Source organism: Agelaius phoeniceus, chromosome 2 (assembly GCF_051311805.1).
Source record: "Agelaius phoeniceus isolate bAgePho1 chromosome 2, bAgePho1.hap1, whole genome shotgun sequence".
Taxonomy (NCBI): Eukaryota; Metazoa; Chordata; class Aves; order Passeriformes; family Icteridae; genus Agelaius; species Agelaius phoeniceus.
In genome coordinates this window covers 93,159,465-93,186,848 of record NC_135266.1, presented here as the reverse complement: position 1 = coordinate 93,186,848, position 27,384 = coordinate 93,159,465, and the positions used below count along the sequence as shown (strand labels likewise).

The window sequence follows — 27,384 nt, the reverse complement described above, 5'->3', positions numbered from 1 at the left end:
GGCATCACCACCAGTGACATCCTGGCCCATATCAGGAATTGTGTGAGCAGCAGGACCAGGGCAGTGATTGTCCCCCTGTACTCAGCCCTGGGGAGCCCACTCCTCAAATCCTGTCTCTTCTGAATCGAGCCCACTTCTGGGGGCCTTCACTACAAGGCATTGAGGTGGTGGACAGAGTCCAGAGAAGGCAATGGAGCTGGTGAAGGGTTTGGAGCACAAGTCCTTTAAGGAGCGGCTGAGGGAGCTGGGGGATGCTCAGCCTGGAGGAAAGGAGGTTCAGGGGGTTTTATCCCTCTCTCCAACCACCTGTAAGCAGACTGTAGCCAGGTGGGGGTTGGTCTCTTCTGCCAGGCAACCAGCGATGGGAGAAAAGGATACAGTCTTAAGCTGTGCCAGGGGAGGCTTAGGTTAGACATTAGGAAGAATTTCTTCACAGAAAACATGATTAGACATTGTAATGGGCTGCCCAGGGAGGTGGTGGAGCTACCGTCCCTGGAAATGATTAAGCAAAGATCGGACATGGCACTTACTGCCATGGTCCAGCAGGCATCGTAGCGCTCGGTGATCAGCTGGACTCGTGGATCTTTTCCCACTGATGAACTCCGGGATTCCCGCCCCACCGCCCTGGAACTCCGCCCTGGAACTCTGCCCTCACCCAAGATGGCCGCGCGGCCCTCAGCCGCCCGCGTGACGCCGGCCGCGCCGCGCGCCGAGGCACGTGACGGCCGTTACCCTGGCAACCGCCGCGGCTTCCCGCCCCCACCCACCCACCTCTCCCCCGGCTACGGCGAGCGGCGAGCGGCAGAAAGAGCCGGCGTAGGCGGGGGGCGAAGCGCCCCCTGCCCTTCCCTGCAGACCCGGGGGCAGGTGAGGGAGAGCCCCGGCCGGGAACTGCTCCCCCCGCTTCCCGGGCTGCACCGCCCGGCCCGGCCCGGCCTCCCACCGCCTCTCTTCTGCTCGGAGCGAACCCCGTTGTCAACAGGAACAGCGCCCTCCCTCCCAGTTCCAGGAGGGTGAGCGCAGCTGCTGCTCCCCCTCGGTCCTCCCCCAGCACCCCGCTTCAGGCAACATTGCAGCAGCCGGGACTCGGGATGGGAGAAAGAAACAGGGCCGGACTGCCCGCACTCAGTCACAGGTCTAGGGATGGGAGTGAGGGGCATGGACACAGCACAGTCCACGGCCAGCTGCTCAAGGGGTAGATGGGCAAGCCTGCCCAAATTTCAGCTGCTGCTGTCAGGGAGCAAACCTGGAGGTGCACCAAGCAGGGAATGAGGCAGGAGCTGAGGGCAGCCACAGTGCAGGCAGCGCACACATCAGAGAGGTCACCAACAGTCACAGGCAAGGAAAGGTCATGGGTCAGGTCTGGGATCCATCCAAGGGACTTCCATAGACACAAAGCTACCTAGTATATACACTCAGAGTCACCCTAGGAAGATTAGTCAGCGAGGATCAGGCACAGATACAACTGCTGAATAGTTCAGTTCTGAAGGCTTGGGCCGAAGCTTAAGTAGATTTCCTGTGATCATGTAGAAGGTGCAGGTGGAGCCAGTCACAGAAATAAACCCTGTTAGTGCATGCTATAAGTGTACATATTACTCCATCTTCTGCAGCATATTTATTTGCAGAGGATGGAGTAATATGCTATGTCTAGTCTGTGGAGGTAGATGTTTTAAATACTCTTGTTCTTTATCTGCTAAATATTGTAGCAAGGGTTCGATCATCATTCAGAATCTGAAGTGGAGGAATCTGAGGACCACACACCCATAGTTGAATCCCCACCATCACTGGATGACTTACGTGGCGTGGAAACACCAGCATCTGCAGCCCAGCCGTCTGTAGTGGAATTGCCAGTACCTGCAGACCAGCTGGCTGTCAAGAAGCCACCACATTCTGAGCACCACTTCCAGCTCATTGTATAGTCTGCATCCAGGGAAAGCTCACCTGAGACCAGATCACCTGTGGGTGAACTTCCAGGTTTCAAAGTCAAGATGCACACCTCTGAATCCACACAGGATGGCAGTAACACCGTTGAGGCTGTGTTGTCAGCAGCAGAGATTGCATTTGAATCATTGGAGAATCCAGAGGATTTTGGAGACCCCTATCAAGTTGCCATGAATTATGTGGAGGAACATAAAATTCTACAGATATTTCAGGTGAAATACATATTTCTTATCTTCTTCCAGAGGCTTACATGAGGAGCTTGGCCTAAAGTTAGCTTGAATCAAATTATCCCTTCCCCAGATCCCTCCTTGTCCTGTGCTGTCTTAAGTATTGACTTAAGAAAAAGCAGTAGAAAAGGACCCTAGATCATCTTTGGTGTCTGAAGAGATTCTTGCTTTTTAAAATGCAGATGGCATTGGAACAGGAGGTGCACCCATCTATCCAAAGATCAATAATTCTTTCCTCCTGTTTGTCTCTGTCTCAGGATATCACAGAAAAACTGCTGATCCACAAGCCTGATGACCCCTTGCAGTTCATATTGCTGGAGGTAGGATGCCTTGCTGGGGCTCTGTGGAGACAGGGTCAGCTTTGCAGAGCACACCAGAGTCATGGTCAGCCCAGGACTGTTTCCCTGACTGTGTGTCTGCTGTCCTGGGAGGAAGAAAAGCACAGGCAGCAGCAGAGGGCCTGGGGTGCAAGGGACCATGTGTGCCCTGAGAGGAAGGAAAGGTATGGGAGGGTGGGGGAAGAATGGGGTGAGTATGCCCTGGAATTACCTGAGAGGTGAGGGAAGCTTAATGACAGGGATCTCTGTGACCCTTCTCTAGCTGCCTCTATCCCAAACTGGGAGGGAGCACTTTTTCTGCCCACACCCCCCTATTCAAGAGAGCTGTCTCTGCTGATCCTGAAGGGTATTAAAACACAGGTAATTCAAAGTCAGTGAAGTAAGACAATAGTTGGGAGTGAGTTAGAAGTGTGGATTGCTTCTTGGGAGGAGGAGGAGAAGGTTAGAAGAAAGAAAGCAGAGAGAGGAAAAGAGTGCCTTCATTGCCCTCCAGTCAGTCAGGAGAGGCACTATCTTTGAAGTTTGCTGCTGGGTTCATGGTGCACTAAGCACAAAACCTCCAGAGGAATGGCAGGGTCAGTTCTGGGCATCAGTGGGAAAGCAAATAAGCTCCCAAATGACTCTTTTCCTTTTCCTTTTGCCCAGGTGCAGTCTATGATAAATGCCAGGCAAGCAGAACCAGAGAAACTATCGGAATAGAATGAAGATGTGTAGGTGTTTCTAGAAGAGGGCTTGTGCACTCCTTTTGGCCCCCATTGACCTTGCTGTTGTGGTATTGCCACACCATGCTTTCACAGCACTGTGTAGTCATTAGCAATAACTTGGAAAAGATCTGCTTGTCTGTCTCTTGCCTGGTTTCTCTGTTTTGTATGCTTGTGCTTCTCCTTGGGTTTAAATCCTGCATCCAAGTTTTGGTTTGGAATCACAGACTGAGATCTAAGTGTGCATGGATCTGCATACACATATGGCACATCTTGAAGAGGCAGGTCTGTTGAACTTCTAGGAATATAAATGCATAAATCTCATATTTAGGCCAATCCACACTCTGCCGCTCTGTGCAGAGAAACCTCACAGCTCAGACAATGCAAGGACAAAAGCAAGTAGAGTTAAAAAGCAGCCCTGGACAACTCACAGCATTCTTTTCTCATGCTGCATTGGTGGCTTACTGTGTCCAGTTATGCAGCTGCACCAATGCCTATCTTGTACTTTGATAGTTTGTGTCTGGGCTTTCCCACTGCCCCCAGAGCTCCTCTAGTGCAAGATGCTGTCTCTCTGCCTCTTCATACAGCTGTCTCACCCTTAATCACCCCTGCTGGACACTGATCACTCTGCTTTTTGGGGTGGCCCTGCCTGTATCATTGTAAGTACAGTGTATAACCAGAACAGTAAAGCAACAGTTGCACACACCCTTTATGCTTTCAGGAGACATTGTCTCTCAGGAATGTGGGAGGTGAATAAAAGCAAACAAACTAAAACCAAGCACTGCTAGCCCAGAGAATTAAGAGTCAAGGTACATTTCGCAAGCACATCCTTTGAACTGTGTTTGATTTTTGAAACAATTACAATTCTAATTTTCATACTATCCAAGTGTCTGCTTCTACCCTGTAAAAAATTTTTTTTTCTTTCTTTTTCTTGTCTCTTGCCTGACAATTATTGAAAATGCGCAACAGAGCATACTGTTACTTTGGCTTAATAGATTGTCTTATATGCAGATGCCAGAAAGGGTTTTTATGTCACTACAGGCTTTTCTCTTTTTTAGGCAAGTGCTCTAATTTCCTGATGAATGGTGGTGTATTCCCAAATGACTGTTTCTATGGCTATGAAAAGAGCACCATAAAAACTTACATCTATCTATTTTTAAAAAAACAATGTATGATGATTGGGTTGTGTGATTCTACACAACACAGCTTGGGCACCAAAAGTCTGGGAATAACAGAGGGGAAGTATTTGGCATAAAAATTCCATGTGTGAGATGAGTTTCATTTCTATCTGAATTTCTCAAAAAGGATCAGTTAACTCTTTAACATTAACAGTTATGTGATTCAAGATTGAAAACAGGTAAGCACCCCTGTCATTCATAGGGAAGGGAGTTTTTCAAGGTTATTGTGGGCCTAAAGATGGCTCAAGATTCAGATTAAATCTTCATTGGTTTTATAAAAATTTAATGTAGACTTAAGCATCTAGGTGCCACTGCAGCAGTGAGATACTTTTGAAATCCCTACTTATCTCCAGCAACTGGAAAAATCTGACAGTGAGAATCTGAGATTGATCTGCTTACAAATTCTTGACCAAAAATGTATCAGGCTGAAAAACAATGCATCCACGCCCTGTCCTAATGTATCTCTGTGGAACAGGACATGTATGGAAGATGAAGATAGTGTTTGAAGCCTTCTCATCTCTATGGTCATTTGTCAGCACATTGTCCCAGGAGATGGAGAAGCTGACATGTCTTTGAATTTTGTTGTAGAGCAGGATTAGGATGCCTTGGGGTACAGCCTTCACTGTGTATTTCCTGCCTCTGTCATTTGGGTATTGCAGTTCCTTGTTGTCTTTTGCTTACAAAAAGCTTTTGACCTGTAATATGTTCTCAGACGATAAGTATATGCCTTCAACCTCATGTCAGCATTAAGGGAGTTATGCAAGGGAAGATCCTTAATTCCTCTCTCAGATGGGTTAAAATGAGCTGGAAAGCAGTCTTCTTACAGGTGACAGAAGTTTTGCAAGAGAGGCTCTACCCTGTGTTCCTCAGTAATCTCAGGGCCACAATTTTCCTTTGGTGGCCTGGCCACCTCATCTCATGCTAACAAAGTTACTGTGTGGCAGCAAGAATTCCTCCCCAGTACACATAAGAGAGAGCATCTGTCTTGTCTATTTCTCAGAAAAGAGAAACAGTGTTTTCTGTTCTTTTCTTTCTATTAAGGAGAGGTCCTTCTCCATTGAGGAGCAGTTTTCTAGAGATGAATGAGGCTGTACCCAGGACAAGCTCTGTGGGCCTGGAGTTGGCATGTGTAGATGGCATGAGACTGGGGAAGGCAGTGGGCCAAGGAAAATCCTTCAGCATTCAGAGTTTGGGGGGATATAATCTCTGAGCAAGGACTTAAATCAGAAATGTCACTTCCTTTACCTCAAGCCTCTTGGATGATCTAACTTTATTTTATAAAAACAAAAAAGCATCCTCTAGAATGTTTGCAAATTACAGTGTTTAAGGTAGTGTCACACAGCTGTATTTTTTGATCTACTTCAGTATTATTCTGAGAAATACACTCTAGCTCTAGAAAAAAATCTACTTCACATTAAGGCACTGCTGTTTGTATATAAGGCTTTTCTGTGCTGAAGAAAAGAAGAAAAGTTATATTTTAAATGAAAACTTTTACTGTAGCCTTAATTCCAGAGTGACTGTCCCTTTTCCACAATTTCTTTCCAAAACCATTGGATCCTTATTTCTTCTTTGTAAGTGGACATTTATCAACATGACATTAAACTGTCATTAAATTTCTTGCCTTGAGTGCTCAGAAGGAATTAGCAGTTCCTCGTGTGTAACCGAAACTCTTCCATATAAGTCCTTACAGCACACTAGTCACAGCACATTTGAATGCCCTCCAGAGTGCTAAGCAACGTGACTAACATCTGCTGTTTGCTCTTTCTCCTCTCCACAAGGGAAATGGCTGTGCACTGAAGTGCATTCTTCTAGAAAGGGTTGGTTTAGGGTTTTTACCACACCTGTGTATCTCTGTGTACTTCCAATGGATAAGTCATAAAGTGGAAGGTGTGGAAGTTGGAGGTAGTTTGTAGTTCCCATGGATGATTCCTCTGCAGTATGAGCTGGGTACTGAGAAAATGCATTCTTTTCAAGGGAGAGATTTTTTTGTTCATCCATGGACAGGCACAGAGGTGCAACACCCATCTAATCTGCCAAATGGCATGGTCTGATGGTGCCCAGACTGTTTCTGTTGTGAACCTTGTGCTCCTCCAGAGGCAGGACACAGAGGAGCCAATCAGGAGGAAAGTGTAGTCCCTGTAAAATAGGTCTCTTGGACCAAAACATCAGTTTCTTTTTTCTGCCATCTCTGTATGGAACTTGAAAAGACTCAGCTGCCCCAAGCAATACTGAAGTTGCCTGTGTACTGCTTCTAACCAATGGAGGAAAAAAAGTTGTAACAGCTGATTAAAAATCCTTTGAAAAGTTCACACAGCCTCTGCTCTTGTTCTTAGGTGCAGGGCACAGGCAAGATCTCCCTTCAATGGGCAGCTGCTTACAGCATGAGACATTTCATTGTGACTCACTGGATATGAATCACTGCTATATAACACCAACTTTAAGCTAGTTGAATGCCATTGATTTCAAAGTTTCACAATCATGTGGAACTCATAGTAGGCAGTAGCAACTGCTTTCATGTCTGAAATGGAAGAAAATAACCTCTGGGTAAAGTCCAACAAAGAGCTTAGCTAAAGAGAGCTCCTCCAGGCTGAAGACTGGAGAATGTGCTTGGAAAGGGAATATACTGAGGCAAATTGATCAAACCCTGTCTGACATGCCTCCAGGTTGTATTCCAGAGAAAGCTTCTCTTGACCATTCTTTCATCCAGATAAATGCAGGAAAAAAATGAATAAACATTTCCTTAAGGTCAGGAATTATTATCCATGGCTGCATTCCTTTTTTGGGGACTGTCCTTATGGACAACACTGATGCAGCAGCATCACCAAAAGCTCACGGCCACAGTTTGACATAGAATAATGAAAAGAAGAACTTCGAGTTCTTGAAGAGACATGGAGTGGATGAATATTCCTTCATCATCTCCTGGAGAAAGGCAGTGGCCTGGAATGTCACTGCAGAACAGATTAATTCAGGCAAAGCAGATGGAAGAGATTTCTGTATATATAATTCAACACTGGAAACTGACTGTGGACACCCCAGTAGTTGGTCTGTTTTAGAAATTCCTGGTATGAATGAATGGTGTGGCTCTTCTCCCTCAAGGCTATCATCTCAATTCCCCATGCAACTCCTCTCACAGATGGGAGTAGCTCACCCTCCTTTGTCACAGACCCTATTGTTCTCAAGCACTAGGAAGGAAATCTCCATGGCTTATTCATCCAGGAGTCTGGGGTAAACTATCTTCCAGGGCAGAAAAGAGGAAGAACTGCTGGTGTCATGTCATAAACTGCGCTGAAATAATACCAGGAAAGAAACAAACAATGAGATGGACTCATTTTCTTTTTGACTTTGTTACTTTGAGACCAAAATGAGCATCTTTGTCATTGTCATTAAAGAGGCAAGAGGTGGAGGGACATACAGCTGCACAGAGCCAGAGTTATGAAGGTGCACAGCTATCTACTGCAGTTCTCAAAATTAAAAGGGAAGCATTGTAGCTAAGGGAGGGCAACTCTCAGTTTACACTTGCCATGAAAACTTCACCATAAACTTAAAAGTCTTTAAGGCAAATACCTTATTTAGAATCTTGTGGTCCAACCTTAAAAATTATTATTAACTGGGAGGCAGGATCCATGTTAGGGTTAGGGAGTTGGTAAGGAAAAGAGATGACCTCTGTCCTTCCTCCTTCCTGTTCCTCAGCTTAACTTCTAGCATAAAACAGGAAATGGGTGAATAAAGGATGTGTAATACTGCAGTTGTTTGTTAATGGAAAAAACAGATGTCATACCAGCCTTTGAAGAAAAACAGTTCCCACCTTGAGGAGCTTTTGGAGTTTAGACAGGTGAGTAGACATTAGAGGGAAGGCTGTATTGCATGCAGGCAAATGGTCAGAGACTCAAAGGTTTTTAACAGTGTCTCAAATTTACATAAACATCATGAACACAACAGTCTCTCTAAGGAGCAGATCGATTCCAGCTCAATCCCAGTATTGTTTATACTATATATATATATATATATATATATATATATATATATATATATATATATATATATATTAAAGTATACCGTGGGTCTAGCATATTATCCTGCCTCCCTGCAAGGAGCTTCAGTGAAGGATAGCATTGCCAGTTTGCTGAAACCCCACAGTATTGAAAGCAAGCACTGCCCATTGGAGAACCCAGCTTTTGGCCCTTTTGTCTGAATCCTTGGTAGTGTAAGACAGCTATCTTGAGAGACTCCTTGACCATGATGTGATGCCATGATGAAAATATATGTTTGCCTTGGTGGATGGGAGCACACATGGGAGAAGTTTAGCAACAGCTCCCCACGTTTTGCCCCGTTAGATGATTAAATCTTTGTAAATGAAGAGCAAAACCCTTTAGAAAGGTAGAAGCTGAGCAAACATTTCCTAATTAGCTTCCATAGACCTCTTAGTAGTTGTTCTAAGCCTTCCTGGCTTTTCAGAAGTCACGTGTGGAAAAACAGTGTTGGAGTACCAGGTTAAAGAGCATCTTGAACTAAAAAATAAAACCAGAATAAAGCATAATCTTGCCGATGTGTGCCCATGAGAGGGCAGCACAGACCGGCTGAGCCTTTGCTAAAGGCTAGTCAGAGGCATGAGTTTACATCCCATGGAGGAGCTACAAGCAGAGGCAAAAAGATCTGTGTAGAAGGGCTAGAGGGCCTAAAGCACAAGCTCATCCATCGGCCACCTGAAACTGAAACCCAGGTGCAGCAGCTCGGTACAGGCTTGGCTGGGTCAGACCCCAGGTGCACGGCAGGGTCTGAATCTCACAGATTTCTCAGGGAAGTTTCCCGTTAGATACTGGAACCTTGAAAGAGCTTCAGTGGAAGAATTTTGGACAGTGCCAACAGTTCTGTTAAGGCAATGAGTCGGTGTGTGAGACATCAACCACACCCTTTCCAAGGCAGAGGCTGTCACCCCAGGAGCACTATAAACTTGCCCCAGGCGGGTGCTATTTATTTCCATCACGGTGTTGCACCAGCCAACACCCCTCTGCTGCTCCCGCTCCTCCCACTGCCAAGACTGCTGTGATGCAGCTCTAATTTATTGTCCTCCTTCTTTCTGCTGGGTGCTCCAGCCCTCTGGCAAGGTGGATGGTGGAAAAGCTGAGATAAGTGAGACATATGCTTGCAGTAAGTGTTTTGGAAACTGGGTACTGACAGGCAACCATATGTAGATGGCAGTGCTCCACTGCCAGCCCTTTGTGGCCTCCTGCATCAGATGCAGCTAATGCAGAGGAGGCAAGCAGTGGGTTTGGGAGGAATGAGGTATCCCCAAACACTCTTCAATAATAAGCTGGAATCAATGTGTACAAGTTTCTTTGGCACCTTGCAAACAAGCAGTAAACATTCCCAAACAAGATCGCTTCTTTGAAGCGTGTTGTGGCTCATGACTGACAGAGGGGATTTTGGAGGAGAGGTTTTTAACCATCAGCAAGAACAATGCAGTCACTAGACAGACAGAACAGCTTGTTCCCAGTCTGTTAGGGGAAACTCAACTGAACCAACAGTAGTAAAGGACCATCATAGTGCCAAGCCTGTTTGGGAGCAGGATTGCATCCTAATGGCTGTATTGACACTGACATATGCCACCTTTCAGAGGCCAGGTTTCATAACCAAGAGCAATACAGAGACACTGTCTAGCAGATCTTCCCTGGACAGCCTTTCAAAGAAGCTATCTAAAAGGCAAGCAGAAAATGTCTGCCTTCTGAAAAGTATTTTCTCCTGCCAAAGATCTCTGCAAATCCCAGGCAATCATTTGCCAAGGCATAATGAGATTTCTATCCTCCTATGAGCCTTGCCTGTGAGCTTCTCCCCTATAAAGACAGGCTGCCAGAGGTCAGGTTGTTCAGCTTGAAGAAGATAAGGCTTAGGGGAAACCTCATTGTAGCCTTCCAGTACAAGGGACTTATAAAAAGGAGGGAGAAGGACTTTTTTATATGAGCAGGTAGTGATAGGAGAAGAGGCAATAGCTTGAAACTGAAAGAGGGCAGGTTTAGATTACATGTTAGGAAAAAATTCTTTACTCAGAGGGTGGTGAGGCACTGGAACAAGTTGCCCAGAGAAATTGTGGATGCCCCATCCATGGAAGTGTTCAAGGCCAGGCTGGATGGGGCTCTGAGCAACTTAATCTAGTGAGTGGCATCCCTGCCCAGGGCAGGAGGGTCAGAACTAGATGATCTTTAAGGTCCCTTCCAACCCAAACCATTCTATGATTCCATGATTCTATGGTTGCCTGTGGCCAGGCTCCACTTCAGAGTGGGCTGGTCTGCCCTCATCTGAAGATGAGATGCAAGAGAGCACCGTGTCCCTTTTACTGGCCCTTTTATGCCCTCAAGGGTGTTGGCTGTGGAGCATCACTCTTGGGCTTGGCTCCCCTTCCCTGCCAGGAGAAACTACTGCTGGTGATAGGGGAGTCAGGGCAGAGCTTGACCTCTGCACTCTCCCATGCTCCTCCGTGCTTATTTTAGCTTCTGGTTCTTGTGTGTACAAAAATGTGACCTGTGGGTTGCTGAAAGACCTGGGTGAGATCAGCAGCTCTAAGATGCAAATCCTTTGGGTCTGGATTTTCCTCTGCAGAAACTGGCGTTGGGCATGTGTTGAGGGTCTCCTACAAATTCCCTTCGTAGTCAGCATAGTAAGAGACATCCTTAGGATGAGATTTAGAGCCCAAATCTCTCTCAGTGAGTACAAGAAGGCACCCTGAGGGTCTCCTTTATTAAGTAGTAGCAGCCAATAAAGATTAATCTTTACAAGAATCCACTACTTCTCCATGCTTTTGGGTTGAGACCACTGAGGAGGGGAGCAAGAGCATCTGGTCTAATTGTTAGCAGTGGAGTACCAAAATTGAATTTGTTATTGCCTTTACCCACACATGCAAATATCACGATGAATACTAGCCCAAACCTCCCTGGGGAAGCAGTTCCCTGCCTGACCTCAGTTCTTTACCAGACAGCAGCTTTCTCCAAGTTGTTTGTCCTTTCTGCTTGCTCACATTCAGGAGAAACATTCTCTTCTGAAAAGCTGAAAGTACAAATTTTCATGCAATCTCATGATTGCAGTAGCTTGGGCTTTACACAACTACCCAAAATTGCAAGCTTTAATGATACTGAAATACAGATGTGGTTATGAGCTCATGAATAAAGCTACCCTACAAAATTGGAAAGATAAGGTGCATCCCTCTCCTAACCCAAAATATTTTAAAAAACCCAGTCCTTGAGAGTGTGCCCTATAAGCACTCTTCTTAGGAATGAAGAGTGCAATGCCATATTCATGGCTAAATGCAAAACCCCAGGATTGCCAGCATCACAGAGGTGCTTGTATCTGTGTTCTCTGTAACACTCTTTGCCAAGGTAGCTGAGGTTTCAGACAGAAGTTACTGACTGCAAAGTTACTGACTGCATTCCACATCATACTAAATATGTATATGTATATAAATATATACAGTTCTGCTTTTCAGCCTATATGTTTGCAGGTTTAGCTGGGGTGGCCAGCCCAGTGGCCCGGTGGTTTATCCTGACCCACTATAATTAGCCCGTGGCTGTTGCTCATGGTATGCCATTTGTCTCCCCACACTCAGCACTGTTTGGTAAACAATTTCAGAGACAGAGTTGCTCTCCCTGATCTCACTAGGTGGTGTTCACTTATTTATTCTCTGCACCCCGCAGTTATTCCTCTCTTTTGAGGTTGAGAGGTATAGAAGTGGCAAAAAAGGGCAAAAATGTTGCCAAAAGGGGGAGGCAGCTGTAGCAAAAGACAGGACTCCACTGGGGAGGCGGGATGCGAGGCTGGCAGGAGGCCAGGCCAGCTGCAAACCCAAGAGGCACCGTGGACATCTGTCCCCCACCGCCTGCATCCTCACCCCCTGTGCAGAGGCACTGAGCTGGGAGAGGAGGCAGCCATTAGGAATTCCCTTCTACTCCGAGGAGGAGCTGGCTCCCAGCCATGGCACGTGGAGGGCTTGGGTGGCAGACACAAGCTTCAAACCCAAATCTGGCCCAGGGAAGGAAGGTCAAACTGCGGACTGGGAAGCAGCTGTTCACAGCCCTCCTGGGAATGCAGGAGCAAAGCTGGGTGGCAGGAATTGGGGCTGGGGCTACTGGGAGCAGTGCCCTCAAGAAGGAGGCTGCTGACCCAGCTGATGAGGTCGAGACTCTCCCAGGAAAGGTGGCAGCCTCTCCAATCATGGGCAGCCCCTCTGCAGCACGCTGCAACAGGGATGCTTGGCTTTACTCTCAGCAGTGCTGCCATGAACTTGCCACCGTATACTGGAGAGGCAATCATTAAAAAAGTCCCCTCCCTGGGACAAACAGACAGTGTGTGTCAAGCTGAACCTGTGCATGGGAGCACAGGCTTGGCCAACACTGAAGCCACGCTGGTAGGGACAAGGGATTTCCCAAGCCTGGTCCCTCAGCTGTGAGCTTTGATCTCAATGTGCAACACCCCAAATGCAGTCAGGAGCTTCCTGCTCACGGATGGCAGCAGCTCTGTCATGACACTGGCATGAGGGGGTCACAGAGATGACTCATGGGAGTCTGCTACTTTGACCACAAGCTCCTTTTCCTCTCTGTATGCTCCCTCCCTCCCTAATTCCTCCCTCTCATATTATCTCAGCCTTAAATCATTATTTCCATGCTATGAAGAGAAGAAATTCAAAGGATTCAGGAAGGTGGGAAAGTATTCTGAGAGGTGAAGAGTGGAACCAACACACTGGAACTAACCATAACATCTAATCAGCCCTTCTCAGCAGCTTTGGGCATCCTCTAGCATGCCTTCCATACCAATTTTGAATAAACACAGCATACTTTATGACAGGCATGTTCTAACTTTGCCCTGTCACCCACTGACAATAACAAAATGATAGATCTCTTGAGAAATCCATTTTCCACCTCCATCTGAAAATAGGCCAGGCTGTGGCCTCAGCATCTGACCATCCCTGCAGATGAAACCCCAAATGGCAGCATGTCTTCACTCCCAAGTCCCACTTTCCCTTTAACTTACTCTCAGCAGAGGTGTGCACATATGTGCACACATGTGGCTGGATACACAAAGTACACACGTGTATGGGTTTGTGCCTGTGCACATACACACGTCTGGTTCTGTGCAGGGTCTGCACACTCAGCAGTCTGGAGCTTTCCCATGTGCAAGAGCTTGCACAAATGTGTGGGTCTGGCTGTATAGAATTGTTGGTCCATCTGAAGTAGGCCAGCACAAACACAGTCCTACAGGGGAGGCTAAAACGTACTGGAGGTATCCCTGTGGGAATGGGGGCTTTCCAGCCTGGCTTGTCAGCCCCACTGTGCTCCCTCCCCAGACAAGGTCTCTGTCTGACCCTCTGCTCCGCACAGGCATTCATGTAAACTCATAGTCTCACCTTGTTGGCACACACCAAAAGAAGTTCAAAGAAACAAACAAAACCCCCATTCCAAGCCTCTCCTTTCCTATATCAAATTTCTCTCCAGAGATCATAAAAAATATTCTTACCCAGATTCTAAACCACAGATTAGCAAACTGTAAGAGCCAAATGGTGACGGCAGCTGAAGGGTGACCACCACCCAGTCCAGCCTGACCCACTCTTCCAGCCCAAACAAGGATTCACTCTAACAGCTTTTTGCAGTGCCCTGGACAGGGCTACAGAGCTGCAACTGCTCAGCTGCACCTGGGTTCTCTTTCAGCAGCTACTTTCAGTTCTGGTGATTGGCAAGACTATAACTTCACTGCCAGCTTCCCCTTCCCTCTCCTCTCTTTCCTTGTCTTGTTTTCCCAAGACAGCATTTCCACAGTTGCAGCCTCTTTTCTCCTCCCAGCTGAGATGTGATGGAGTGTTTTACCATGGCAGGCTTTTGTCTAATCACTGCCCCAAGATCAGCCCAACTGTGATGCTCAGGAGGTGGATGCACTGCTTTTTCCCCTGCCAACTGCTCTCGGTGTCCAACAACAATTATGTGAGCCTGCCTTCCTAGACCCCAGGGCACCAGCTGGTGTGAAACACCTGGTCCCACTAGCATTGCCAAAATACGGGGTGGCAACTGCACCAAAATAGACTGCATGGGTTTTAGGGAGCAAAATTAGTGGGCAAGGAGGTCTGAGTCATTTAAGTCTAGACAAATCTACATCTGTATTCTTGAGGACCCAAGGGACTATTTTCTTGTCCCTTTCTAGTAGATCAGGCTGGCTGCAATCAATGTGTCTCCTTTTGCTTATGGCTGTGGGACCTCATGGAACTGGAAATTCCAAAAGTACTGTCCTTTCTTCAGGGTTAAATCTCACACAGACCTCATGAGAGAGCAGGATCTCTCTTCAGTTGTCTACAAGTACCAAGAAATCCATAAGACCCTTTAGTGAACCATTGCTCACTAATTTCAAACAAAATATTTGCCAGGATTGTCACCAATAGGAAGGACATGTAGATGTTATTTTCGTGCTTGTTTTTTGACTTGTGATGGGCTCTAACATCATGGAACTCCCATTACCTTTCCCAAGCCTGTTATTTATTTGCCTGGTTTTTGCATCAGCAGATGAACAACAAGTACAACCACCTGTGCTTTTGCCAGATTTTGTTCAAGGCACCAGTAATGTGAATCTTGAATTTTGGCAAAGTTGTGCTGGAATGGGGGTGAGAGGGGAAGGTGAGAGACATTCCTTTTCTGTTGTTGTTCCTCAGCCTTAGCTGTTCTCAGTTCATCAGAGGCCAATTAATACATATATCTGTTCTTCATTTTGCTCTGTCTTAATAGGACTGACTACATGAAAAATCCAGAGTGCTCAAGGAAATGAAATATTCTCCCCACTTTTCATGTCATCCACAGTGTCCTGCAGAGTAGCCAACACTTACACTTCTGTTTCCAAAAAAAATCCCAAGCTGAATGAAACGAAAATGGATCCAACCCAAACAACTGGATCATTCCTGTGCTACATAATTAAATGAAAACATGAAAATTAATTTACTTTATTTTTCTATTCAATGCATTCTTCTTATACCTACGTTCAAAGAGTGACCCAGGAATCCTTGTGTATTTACGTCCTTCCAACTTGCCCATCCTCTTTAAAGTTCAAGTGCCTCATATGAGTGACTCACTCATCCACCCTTTTGAGAGTATAAGAATAGAAATTCTTTAAAGCTTTGTGTTTTCAGCACAACGACATTCCGATATGATCTAAGAATCACAGAGACACCCTTCGGTCCCAGGAGGACTGGGGAACAGGTTTGGCTAGAAAAAAAAAAGTTTTCCTCATGTGATGGGCACCCCACCAATCACACAGCGCGCTCCTCAGCAAACTGGGCTCTTTAAAGGGCAGCGGAGGTGGGAGAAAGGGGCCTTTTCAGCTTTGCAGGTGGGTTGGGATTTCTGCTGGAAGCATCACGAGAAGAGAGCGGTGAGTGCCTTGCTTTGGTCATGGTCTTCCTCTTAAAGAGGCATGCGAGCCAGAAGTGTCTATTAGGAGAAAAGACAGCTCTTATGTTTAATGCTTTTTTATTTTAGTCCCTGGACTGTGTTTGGTACATGGGAGTCTGTACCTGGATAAGGTTAAGTGCATGAAATTATTAAGTATTTCATTTTTCTTACCTCAGGCTGTGTCTTCTCTACGGCTATTTTAATTTGTTTCATATTTTTTCTCCTAAAGACTGGGGAGAAGGGAATGGAAAAATTAAATCTGTTGTAAATCTGAGTGTTAAAAGAAAAAAAAAGGAAAAATTGTTGTAGAGGAAGACAAATCTTGTAGTTCCCCCTCACTTGTGAAAATAGGAAAGTTAAAAAAACCTGCTTGTTTTGGCTGTGCTGAATTAATAAAGGAGAGAGGAAAAACCTACCTCCCAGCTCTACTTACAAGGTAATTATGCTTGATGATGATTTACCAGCCACACAGGCTGTTCACACAGGCTTCATTTCATAGCAATCTCTTTGAAAGGAAACTTAATTAGTCTGTGACCCCTGCTTGATGCTGAGCTATGTTTTTGCTTTATTTTTCTCCTCTGGTAGCAAAAAATAATTGTCTGCCTCTTCCATTTCTGAGTGTGGTTGACTCCTAGCACACAAGAAGTTTTCTGTCAGAGGTGGAGCACTGGGGAAAGTCCAGCAGGGCAGGAGGAGTGCATGAGTTTGTGTCCACTGGAGATGTTTGCTTTGAAATAAGTAAACAAATGATGAACTGACATTTGTAAAACATTCAGCTTCTTACAGTGGAGTTCAAGCGATTCATCATTAACATATTAAATTACTTCCTCTTAAAAACTGTGTAATTCTTGAGGTGTCCCAAGCGCTTGGTAAATACCTTCTTTTTAAGCCCCTTAGGGGAAAAATTTTCCATCATAACCAATTTAAAAAAACCCCAAAAGTAAATGTATTGCTGATGCATCAGGGTCCGCAGGCGGTCTGGGTGTGGGCAGGGCTGTGGCTCACGGAGGCTTCCCATGGCACTGGCACTGGCCTTGGCACAGCATCTCTGGCAGCGGTTCCACCTGGGTGACTTCCCTCCATCAGCACCCCAGGGCTAGCCCGGGCACCTTGCTGCTGCCTGCAGAGACATGCTCTCCAGCTGGGCTGGGACAGGAGGGGAGGTGCCCAGGCTCCTGCCCCGGGGCTGTGCGGGCTGGGAGGAGGATTCTGCTGCTGAGCAGCCAGGTTTGCTCAGCTGAACTCGAGTGGGGCAGACCCGTGAGTCAGAAAACAAACGCATCCTTTGTCTCTGCCTCCTTGCACCAGGGCATGAGAATGCAACGCCCTGAGCAGGGACGCTGAGGGAAAGGGAGGTGGCAAGGGGTGATGCGAAGCCCCACCATGCAAGCCCCACCACCATGCTGAGAAACCTCCAGGAGCAGGGTGTAAAGCCAATGATGCTCACAGGGATGTTTTGGGATGTCCTTTGTCACAGTGTTTGACAGCTAGCACAAAACACAAGGCAATCAAAATGCCACCTGGTTTGTGTTGGGCAATGCCAAGTGAATTCTTATCTATTGGGTTTTTTGGCTAGAGATGGAGTAGAGCCAAGCTAAGAACGGGAAATTAATCTGTAAGGCCACTGAAATCCTGTCCCAGTGATATATAGAAACAGGGTGTGGAGGCTTCAAAAGATTGACCAGCTCAGTATGTCTGAGGGGTGCACAACAGACCCTAAATCCCATTTGAATCTGGGAGTTGTTGCCAGAAGAGTGTCCTTTCAAAGCCTGCATGAGGTTATCACCCAAAACACAAGGGCAGAAGCCAGCCTCTGCAGAAAGGAGCTTCTTTTTTGTCTCCCACAGTTATGCTGAGGATCTCAGATATACTGAGAGTAAAGGAAGTGAGGGGAGGCCAAGAAAGCTTCAAGGGCATGGAAATAATAGATTGTCTGCAGCTTGTGGGGTACCACGGGGAGGCAAGGCTACTGCTTTTCCTGGGCTCTGGCAGGCTCAGCTGGACTCCCATGAGGGTTAGGAGTGTTTTGGGCATGTGAGGGGAGAGGAGGGGGGAGAAGTTACAACCGGTTGTACTGCTTGTGACCAGTGTGTCAGGAAGAGTAAGAAGTATGTGCTCAGGAGGGACACAGGGGTTTTTGGTACAACGAGATCAACAGACGCCTTTCCAAAACTGCTTAGAGCATGGAGCAAAGTCTGTGGCAGTGATAATTGAATACCTCAGACCTAGATAGGTCACACCTAAATTACAAGGTTTCTAGGATGTGCTGAGGAACACCAGGTCAAGGTTGAAATTCCAGGACCTGGCTGCCTTCTTAGTGGAAGTTTTGGATAAAGGTTGCAGGTGAAGCTCCAGTTTCCTCAGGGGTTTCCTTGAAGCCCCAGGAAACTGCATCTGTGTCATAAAACTAATTTTAACAAGCCCAAGAAGAAGGCTTCTCTACCTCCAAATGCATTTGTGCCTGGGGGCAGAGGCTGCTGGCAGCTGTGTCTCTGGGGCTTGGTGGAGGGCTGCCCACCACTGTCACACCCAGGGGTGCCTGTGAGTTGTCTCTGTGCACAGCCTGCCTCAGGCACGCCAGCCAAGCTTGCCTCATGCCTCTGTAGTCATGCACCTGTGCCTAGTGCTGTGCAATCCACTCTTGCTAAACACAGCTCACCTCTGAGGCATGAGGAGCAGTGGAAAGCTCTTGGTCTCCCACAGCTTTTCCTCTGGGACATGTTAGAGGATTGGCTCTCCAGCTGCCCAGCTCTTGTCATGGCCTTGGAGCACCTGCCTGGTCTCTCATTGCTGATGGTGATACTGGACCACCTGCAAGGGAGAGGAGGTCAGACAAGGGGTTGACCCATGTGGCACAGGTTAATAAAGTGGACACCAAGAAATGAGCTCTTTTGGCACCAATCGCTTGGAGGCAGAGGGATAATTCATAGAAATATGGCAACAGTGGGGTTTTTTAGGTCTACAGTACAACCTTTTTTCCTTCCCTTTTCCTCATCTTGGTCTCTCTGCTTCCCCCTGCACTGAAATCCCATTGAACTTAGTTAAGGTATGGGAGAACCCTAGGTTGTCTGGAAGCTTGCCATTTTCCCGCTGATACCTGTGGTGGTGACTCTGTCCAGCTTTCCTCACAACCATAGCAGCCTTGGAGGTGGGCTCACGCCAAGACAAGGGGCTTGCTTTCTCCAGCTAATGTAACTGCAATAATACCTGCCCAAGGGGAGACAGGAGTGAGCCAGGTTCTGCCTGCCAAGGAGGAGAAGAAAGCCAGCTTGTGGAGAGGCAAGAGTTTGGGCTGGATGGACTACAAGGTGTCAGTGCTGTTGCTACCCTGAACAGGGTAACCCATTCAACCTTGCTTTATACAGTGCAACTGGAGCAGACCGACATTTCCATGTAGCAGTCAGAGTTCAAGTGCCTCTGTTCAAGTAGGAAAGAGTTCCTTGCTTTTTGGATTGCTGCCTGGCTTGCAATGTCCCTTAGATGGCAATAACTAAAAGGTTTTTTAACATCTCTGGAGTTTGCAGCACACAGGCCCATGAGCCAGGCAGTGGTCTCTTCAGCTCTCAGATGAGTGGGAGACCAGGATTCATCTTAGGTTGGGCAGACTCAGCAGTGTTGTATTACAGAACACATGGCTGAACATTGCTCAGATTTAACCTGCAAGACAGCCCCGGACACCTGGGTTTGTCAGGAAGTTTGGCAGGGACAGAGATTCAGGTTGACCTCGCGAGCCTGCCATTTTCAAATACAGAGCCATACAGTTTGATGTGTACTGGGTCTGGCTTCCAAACACCCAGCTGGGACTAAAAAGTCTTCTCAACTTAAAAATAATGGCCACATATTATTAAAAAATTCCTACACACGCTATCATACAAAAATACTTAGGCACTGCTGATATAATGGTGAGAGCACTGGGGATGTCTGCATGCCTAACCTTCAAACCACTGCAGAGAGAGTGGTACCAAGTGCTTGGTTTTTCATCTGTCACTGTTGGAGGTCCTGCATACCCCAAAAAGGGCAGCTAAGGAGCCAGGAGGTAGTATCTTTAGAGACATCTCACAATGTTCTGTTCCTCAGAAAGCTCCCCTTCCTTGACAGCTTTGTCTGCTCATATATTCCAACATCTTCTTTGAAGAACCAGGAAGTCAGTGGCCCCAGCAAAAGAGAGGCACAAGTGCAGGTACTCAGGCAGAAGAAGGACATTCAAGCAGCTTTTGCTCAAGCTGGGCTCACCGCAGCCTTTCTTTCCTGGTTTATATTTTCTTAACCACCTGGTAAATGCAGTTGTCTCAGGGTTAGGGTTTTTTCCCCTTACCCTCTCCATGCACATATGCTCTATCCCTTTCAAAGAAAAACTTGGTGAGCTCTGGTGTCTGAGCTTCTTTCTCCAAGAGGTCTCACACCTCTGACTGATGCCTTTATGCTGCTCTCTCTGGAAGGAGATGAATTTGATGCAGGGCACCTGACTCTAGACTGCAGGATATAAACACTCTTAGGAATTCAGTGGGAATGCCACTTGGCCTGGCTCCCATGAGCCAGCTGCAACCTGAGCTGTCCCTCCCTCCTTCTCTTCCTCCCTCACACCTGACTTGGGGCACTCAGCTCCCATTCCCAGCATGGGTGGGAGATGGGGCTGCTCGTAGCAAAGCCCTGTGCTGAAGGTGTGTGTGGGATACAGCCAGAGCACCGTGGTTACCAGTTCAGTCCCATGGTGGTGCTGGTCAAAATGGCCCAGGATAGGAATAGGGGTGAAGTGAGGGTGCTGAACTTGTTCCCTCTCCATACAGATGGAGCTGGTGTTTCTGGCCAGGCAGAAATGACACACCATGAGCGGAGGTTGTTGTGAGTGCTGTTGTGAGGATGAAAATCCTCATCAAAAGGGAGCTGAAGACACCAGCTGTCCCCAAAGTGGTCCCAGTCTTCTGTAGCTCCAATATCAGGGAGAGTTTGAGTTAGCAGATTAACACCTGGAGAGGTCCCCTCTGAAACTACTATAAAGCAAGGGATGGGAGGTGTACAGACAGGCTGGCAAGTTCTGTCTGTCCTTCTCCCCATGGATAATTTGTATTTCTGAGTGAAGCATATTGTACCGGTGATTTAACTGAAGACTGTCTTTATTGTTTTCTAGGTTGCATGAAGAATTAAAGATGGCGAAAAGTGATGATTGTGTGCACATCTTGCAGGGTCTGTTAGTCTTTGGGAATGTGGTCATTGGGGTAAGTGAAGTGGAACAAGTATGGGTGGAGGCTTCCTTCCAGTATGACACTTCTTAAAACAGCAGTTCTCCCTCTTCACTTGTGAAATCCACACATACGTGGTCCAGTAAAGCATGAGAGAAGAGGATAAGGAGAGCTGTCCTAATGATCAGTTGGGTGGGAAAGGGACAGCAGGAACAAATCCACAATACCAAGATGGGTGCTAGGGGAAAAGCCTTAGAACTGTCAGCAGGAGCAGACCAACATTTTTCCAGCCACCTCCCTCCATACAGTAATGGAATGGTTCTGTTCATTCTTTCTTAATATCCTCAAGTCCTGGGCCTGACCTCTCAGATCAAGGCTGGGTGAGATTTGCCTGCAATTCTTCTCTAAGTCCCAATACAAGAGATTGTAGAGCTGGGCAGAGGGAGTTGGGTAGCTCCCACTTGGCAGGAAGTTGAATTAAAGGAAAGCAGTCTACACCTGTTTCTGTCTTTGCTATTTCTTTGGGGAACCATGAACTAATGGGTTTCTTGTGCCTCCCAGATGTGCGGCATTGCCCTGACAGCAGAGTGTATCTATGTTGTGTCTAACCCCCATGGTGCCTACCCTCTGCTGAAAGCCACAGAAAACAGTGACATCCACGCTGCCGCCTGGATTGGCATCTTTGTCGGCCTTGCACTCTTTGCCCTGTCTATCCTTGGTATCATTGGAGTCATCAAGGCCAGCAGGACCTTGCTGTTGGTGGTAAGTGTAGCAAAATTTACTTTCCTACTGCTGCCAAACTGAACAAACGCTGCCTTAGTGTCCCTGGTCACCTTGGGAAACAACCAATGAGCAAAGACAGCTTTTATACTGATAAGGAGCCAAAGGTTCTTCTTGGTCATAGCTGTGGTGTCCCAGAAAGTGACTCCTGTGAAGACTCATGCCCAAGAAGCTCCTGAACCAGGCTGAGGGAATAAATGGAGATAGTAACAGTGAAGGTTTGACTGGCTTGACCCTGACCTTGCCCTGAAGCAATGTAGGAGCACTTGTGCAATCACATATAGCTGGGATGTGGTTTAGATCCTTGTTTCTCCCCACCCCTTACTGGTTTTCAGCTGTCATGCACTATTCAGTTTAGGAGATGATAAGTAATGACTTCTGTACAAGGCATTAGTAAGTGTCAGGATACCAAATATGGGTGCAATGAAGAACATAAGACATCAGCAGGCAGGCAGAAATTACAGGGGAGGGGACAGAGCTTTGGAAAAGCCAAAACAATGTTAAGATGTGGACCATTCTCTGTACAATATCTTACTTAGTCATTTAGTATGGCAGTGGCAAAACTTAATTGGTGTTTGCATTAATGAGGGATAGAGATGAAAACTCTGAAATGAGCTCTCTTACTGTGGGGTTGCAGACTGTCTGTACAGGGAATATGCCAGAAAACAGCTGAGGAAACAGAATTCCCTTAACTCTGAATTTTGGTGCCTCAGCTGAAACCCAAGGCTCTGGTTTAGGATATATGAGAGGGTACAAGGGACAGAAGCTGAGGTAAGTAGGAAAAAAATGCTTTAAATCAGAGAAGAACATTATAAAATGTGGGACGAAGAGCAGATACATGAAATCTCCAAAGAAAATATGGAAACTGTCAAAGGAATTATACTGGAAAGGGAAACAAAAGAGTGAAAGAGACTATGAGAGGTGACCCTTGTAATCTGTTTCCATGAAAGATCTTTGCTCACAATGTAGGAGTGTTCAGGAAATCTGATGATGAAAAATCAGGGCAATCTGAATGATGCCCTAAGCTGCACCTTCCCTTTCCCCAAAGTACAATCTCTCCTGCTAGGAGTGAGCAGCTTCCTGCTGAAAAGCTTAGAGCTGGTAAGTGGAAGTGAAAGGAGGACACATGACACAAACATAGGTTGCTAATGGAACACAACAAAGAAAAGGACAAAGTATTTTCTGTGGAGGCAGGGTAGTCTTAATGCCATGAGGTTCTGATGAAATCTTGTCTGTGAGATGGAGAACAATTGCAGTCATTCACCTTCAAGAAAGCAGATTGCAGATTGGAACAAGTGCTGGGAAGGGCTATGAGAACATTCAGGCTGGGTGAGAGGGAATATGATAGCCTGGCCACCTTTGCATCAAGCAGGGTTTCTGGCTTAATCTTGAAAAAAATGCTGAACAGTTTCTCCAAGAACTAATTCTGCTCTTTCTCCCACAGTACATCATTCTGATGCTGATCACTTTTGCATTTGAAATGGCTTCTAGCATCACAGCAGCAACTCACCAAGACTCAGTGAGTATTTCTTTTCTCATGTATTCTTTTAACTTTGCTGGGAAACACAAGTTCTAGGGCACACAGTCACCCTGTTCAGTGTAGTAAATGTGATAATATGGTGTAAACTCACAGGACTACTGCTGAGCAGAAGACAACCCCACAAGGAAAAACTCCAACATTATTGTTCTAATCAAAGAAATAGCTTTGTTTTGAACATAGTTCTGTTATTTTTAACATTTTAAAATGTTTAACACCTTGTGGTTAAGGAAATAATAGCATGGGTCAGTTGAATCATCAATACAGTGTTTAGTCTTTCAGCTACCGACTGATTAATCTATCATACACAGAGAAGAAAATCTTCAGCTTTGCCCCAGGCAGTGTTACTGGTGAGGGAAAGATTACATGGATTATTTGAGATACTCTGGGGAGGGATATTATTTGTGGTGCTTTAGTTCCAACATACCATATGCAATCCATAGCTTCTGCACAGCTCTTGTGATATACATCTAGTAGTGCCTGCTTGAGATCTTCATCTTTGTTGCTCCTGCTCCTCAAATCCAGCTCTTTATTCTCATATGTAAAACCAGAGGAGAAGCAACATTCCTGTTCTCCAGCAGGACTCTGAAACAAGAAAACAAACCCTCCCCAAATAAACCTGGATTTGCTTTACATGGCCACTTATTTACATAGTTTCTGCATTTTTCTCTGTTGTTTTGGTTTTGGTTTTTTTTCTGTAGCAGACTCCAAATGTCCTCCTGAAGCAAATGCTGGAGAGATATCAGAAGTCAGACCCAAACAATAACAGTGACAATGAGGTCACAAAGACATGGGATGAACTCATGCGTCAGGTAACAATACTGAAAAGTCACTAATTACTAAATGCTCTGCAAGCCTGGCATTTCAAGTCCTCCTTGGGGCTGCTGGATAATAAAGAGGATAGCACCTGCCTTGAACCTTAAAGAAAGTTCTGGCACACTCCCCCTTTAGCTCATTTATCAGACGGCAGACTGTCAAAGGCAGGCACTTCAAAAATCTCCCCCATAAATCTGTGATTAATGCCTAACCAGTGTGCTGACATGTGCAGGGCTGTGACCAGGGCCCACAGAGACCTTTCCCTTCTGTGTCCCTGCAGAACCACTGCTGTGGGGTGAATGGCCCCTCCGACTGGCAGAATTACACGTCTGCCTTCCGCGACACGCACAGTGACGCTGACTACCCCTGGCCACGGGCATGCTGCGTGCTGGATGCAGAAGGGCTCCCTGTCAACCTTGATGGCTGCAAACTTGGAGTGTCTGGCTACTATAACAGCAATGTAAGATCGTCTCTGCTTTTTCCACTTAGCATACATCAGTGCCTTGCTGGAAGGGAAAGAAACCTTTCTCCTTCACAGTAAGCTACAGGTGTTCAGAAGCTTTCTGGAGGAGAAGAAATGCCTGTAGAGTCCTGGCTATGTTGCTGAACAGGACAGGAATTTTTTTTTAGGATAAAGTCTTTCCTGATGGAGAGAAAAATCTCCCAAGCCACTGGTAAGAAGTGACATCTCTAACATGTGGATGGACAGTAGCTAAATCAAACTTAGCCCAAATATGAGAGTATACAATATGAGTAGGCAAATCAGCAATTCTCCTCCTCAAGGAACCACTTTTCAGTAGACCATTATGTCCTATTCACTAGGCTGCTGGGTCATGAGCATCAGCTTCTGCACTAGCTTGCATTTCTAGAAGGCATTCAAGCTTCCAAATTTTCTTGACACTTCTTGATTCTGGAGGTCAATTCTGTGTCAACTGTGTTTGGTTATCTAAGTGTACTTGGCAAGTGATGGCACAGCAAGTTGTCCTTGAAGTGTGTGAGATGGGTCTACTTTGTGTTTGGAGCCAGAAACAGGTATGTTATCTGCAAGTTGTCAATAAGCCATGTAGCTCTAGCTTGGTTTTTTGAGACCCTCTGAGCTACCCAAATTTCAGTAGGAGAGGAGCATGCCACCATGCCACCTCAGTCTCTCTCAGGGGTGGATAAGTTTGTCACCTTGCAGAGCAGGGTCATTGCTGGTGTTGAGTCATTCCCGGTTGTCTTTCAGGGTTGTTACGATGCTATGTCTGGGCCAGTGAACACACATGCCTGGGGTGTTGCCTGGTTTGGCTTTGCCATCCTCTGCTGGACTGTAAGTACTTAATATTTGCCTTTATTTCCTCTTCCCTTCTCTTCTCTTGCTATTCCACACCCAGCTGGGTGGAGGTGGATGACAGGACTGACGCATTTAAAATGTCCATAGTTTATCGTCATTCATTCATCACAAATCTGCCTGTAGCCTGCTCCACTAAGGGCTACATTTACAAGTTCCCCTTCATTCTGGCGTCCAGAGGTGAGGAATTAGATGGCCTGCCAGCCTGCCATGGCCTGCTGCTACCTGCTGCCATCTCAGCAATACAACACAGTAAACAGAGCTTGCAGATGCTTTTTTGTGAAGGGTATTGGATCATCAAGATAGATAATTGAGCTTGTAGTTTGAAGATTTTGTATGAATGTATTCAGTACTCAGGCCTTAGCAGCTTCATGACAATCCCCAGTGAGCAGAGTGATAGTCAAATAGTTACAGCTGCATGTATCTTCTTTCTTAACTGTGTAGCTTCTGTGCAGATAAAAAACTTTAAGATCCTCTGCCTGAACGGGCTTTGATTTTTTGAGAATTTCTTTTACTCTCTCCTACCAGTAGGACTAAATGGGGCTGGAGGAGGTATGGAGAGCAGGAAATGGGGGGCAGAGAAACTTAATAGTGTTGTCGTTTCAGTTCTGTGTCCTCCTTGGCACCATGTTCTACTGGAGTGGAATTGAATACTGAAGGCCTGGTGTCCTCAGTGCTGTCCTGAAGAGCCATGTGAAACTGCATTTGTTTGTCTCCCACTCCATTCTCTTCAGGCCATGGAGGATTTGAAGTTTTCCCACTACCTCTCCCGTATATACTTTTACCCCTCCAAAAACTTGACACAAAGAACTGGTGACTGCAGGAAAGAATCTTCTTATCCCTGCTTTGCCCCTTGTTCTGCAGCCTTAATGTCTCCTGCCTGAAGCACAATCCTTCTTTCACTGTGCAAGAAATCCTGGAGCATAAGAGGAGGGGAAAAAAAGTGATCTGCTTTGTTCTCTGATGACATCAGAGAAGAAAATGTCCATTTACATTGGTCCAGAAAAATGTCGCTCTAAAATTAGTTTGAATGTAAATTATAACACTCCAGCAAGGGGTATGGGAGCAAAACTGTAACCTCCTGTGACCAATAAGGACAGATGCTGCAAGGGAAAAGATTGCAGATATCTCTGTTATATTCTACTGATCAACTTCTCTTGCTGGTCTCTGTCACCCTTGCCTTATTCTAAGGCAAATTCTTTGAGCATGTAAGTGTGTCAGCAATAAAAACATGTCACAGATAGACAGTCTGTTGCTAGTCAAGCCCAGTAAAAGGCTAGCTTCTTCCTCAGCAGTATGCTGCCTATATGCAAGCCTACCTCCTGCCACTGATGAAACTACTGCATGGGCTCCTACCTTCAGAAGTGCCAGTCCAGGAAAAGCTCCACCTGCTAACAAGCAACTCCTTCAAAAAAGCTGTTATCTATTTTGCACAAGATTTCATACATCTAGGGGCTAGAATTTGTGCAGAACACAGGGGGGTTTTTGCTGTAGTTGCCTTTGCAAATGTGGCTGTTCCATGCTCCTAGTTTATTGTGCTTCTTGCCTTAGCTACCTGTGTGTAAATGGTCACACTCCCTGTGTCATTCCCCTTCCACATCCCTGGATCAGGTAGGACAAATGGCAAATAATGGCAGTGAGTAACTCTTGAGAAAAAATGCAAGGGAGGAGCTAGCTGAACCAAACCCAGTCCTTGCATCAGCACTGGCAGTTTCCACTCAGTTCAATAAAGGCTGTTTACTTTGGCCCAGACTGAGCTGGTGTCTTTCCTAGTGAATGCTTCAGTAGTTAAATGTATTGTGAGAAATGTGCTCATCTGTAGAGTGTTTTAGGGTGAAGCCACTTCCAAAGATGTACTGGTTCATGTCCTGATGCTTGCCATCTGCCTTGATTCTTTGTTTTTGTATATTCACCAAAATACTAATTAAAAAGAAATGGAAGTGAA

General features: G+C 46.2%; 1 protein-coding gene across 4 annotated transcripts; it reads left to right on the top strand.

Moving 5' to 3' along the window:
* The first annotated feature begins 596 nt into the window (after positions 1-596).
* Positions 597-27,384, top strand: UPK1B (uroplakin 1B). 4 transcript variants are annotated; one of them, XM_077174287.1, is made up of 10 exons: positions 597-867; positions 1,707-2,153; positions 2,426-2,488; positions 20,925-21,012; positions 21,538-21,738; positions 23,201-23,275; positions 23,995-24,105; positions 24,390-24,569; positions 25,335-25,418; positions 26,046-27,384. In XM_077174287.1, exons 3-10 carry the CDS (start codon positions 2,460-2,462, stop codon positions 26,094-26,096), a joined length of 819 nt encoding a protein of 272 aa, XP_077030402.1. In that variant the 5' UTR covers positions 597-867; positions 1,707-2,153; positions 2,426-2,459; the 3' UTR covers positions 26,097-27,384. The 4 variants fall into 4 exon arrangements, with proteins under 4 accessions (XP_077030402.1, XP_077030403.1, XP_077030401.1 ...); XM_077174288.1 differs by having other exon boundaries at positions 598-1,013; positions 23,998-24,105; XM_077174286.1 differs by having other exon boundaries at positions 599-1,013.

What these genes read in the sequence shown, in the direction of transcription:
- UPK1B (XM_077174287.1), top strand. Translation starts at nt 2,460, where the DNA reads ATGACCCCTTGCAGTTCATATTGCTGGAG. An exon ending in TGCAGTTCATATTGCTGGAG is followed by an intron (nt 2,489 to 20,924) that starts GTAGGATGCCTT and finishes ATTGTTTTCTAG; the next exon opens with GTTGCATGAAGAATTAAAGA. An exon ending in TTGGGAATGTGGTCATTGGG is followed by an intron (nt 21,013 to 21,537) that starts GTAAGTGAAGTG and finishes TGTGCCTCCCAG; the next exon opens with ATGTGCGGCATTGCCCTGAC.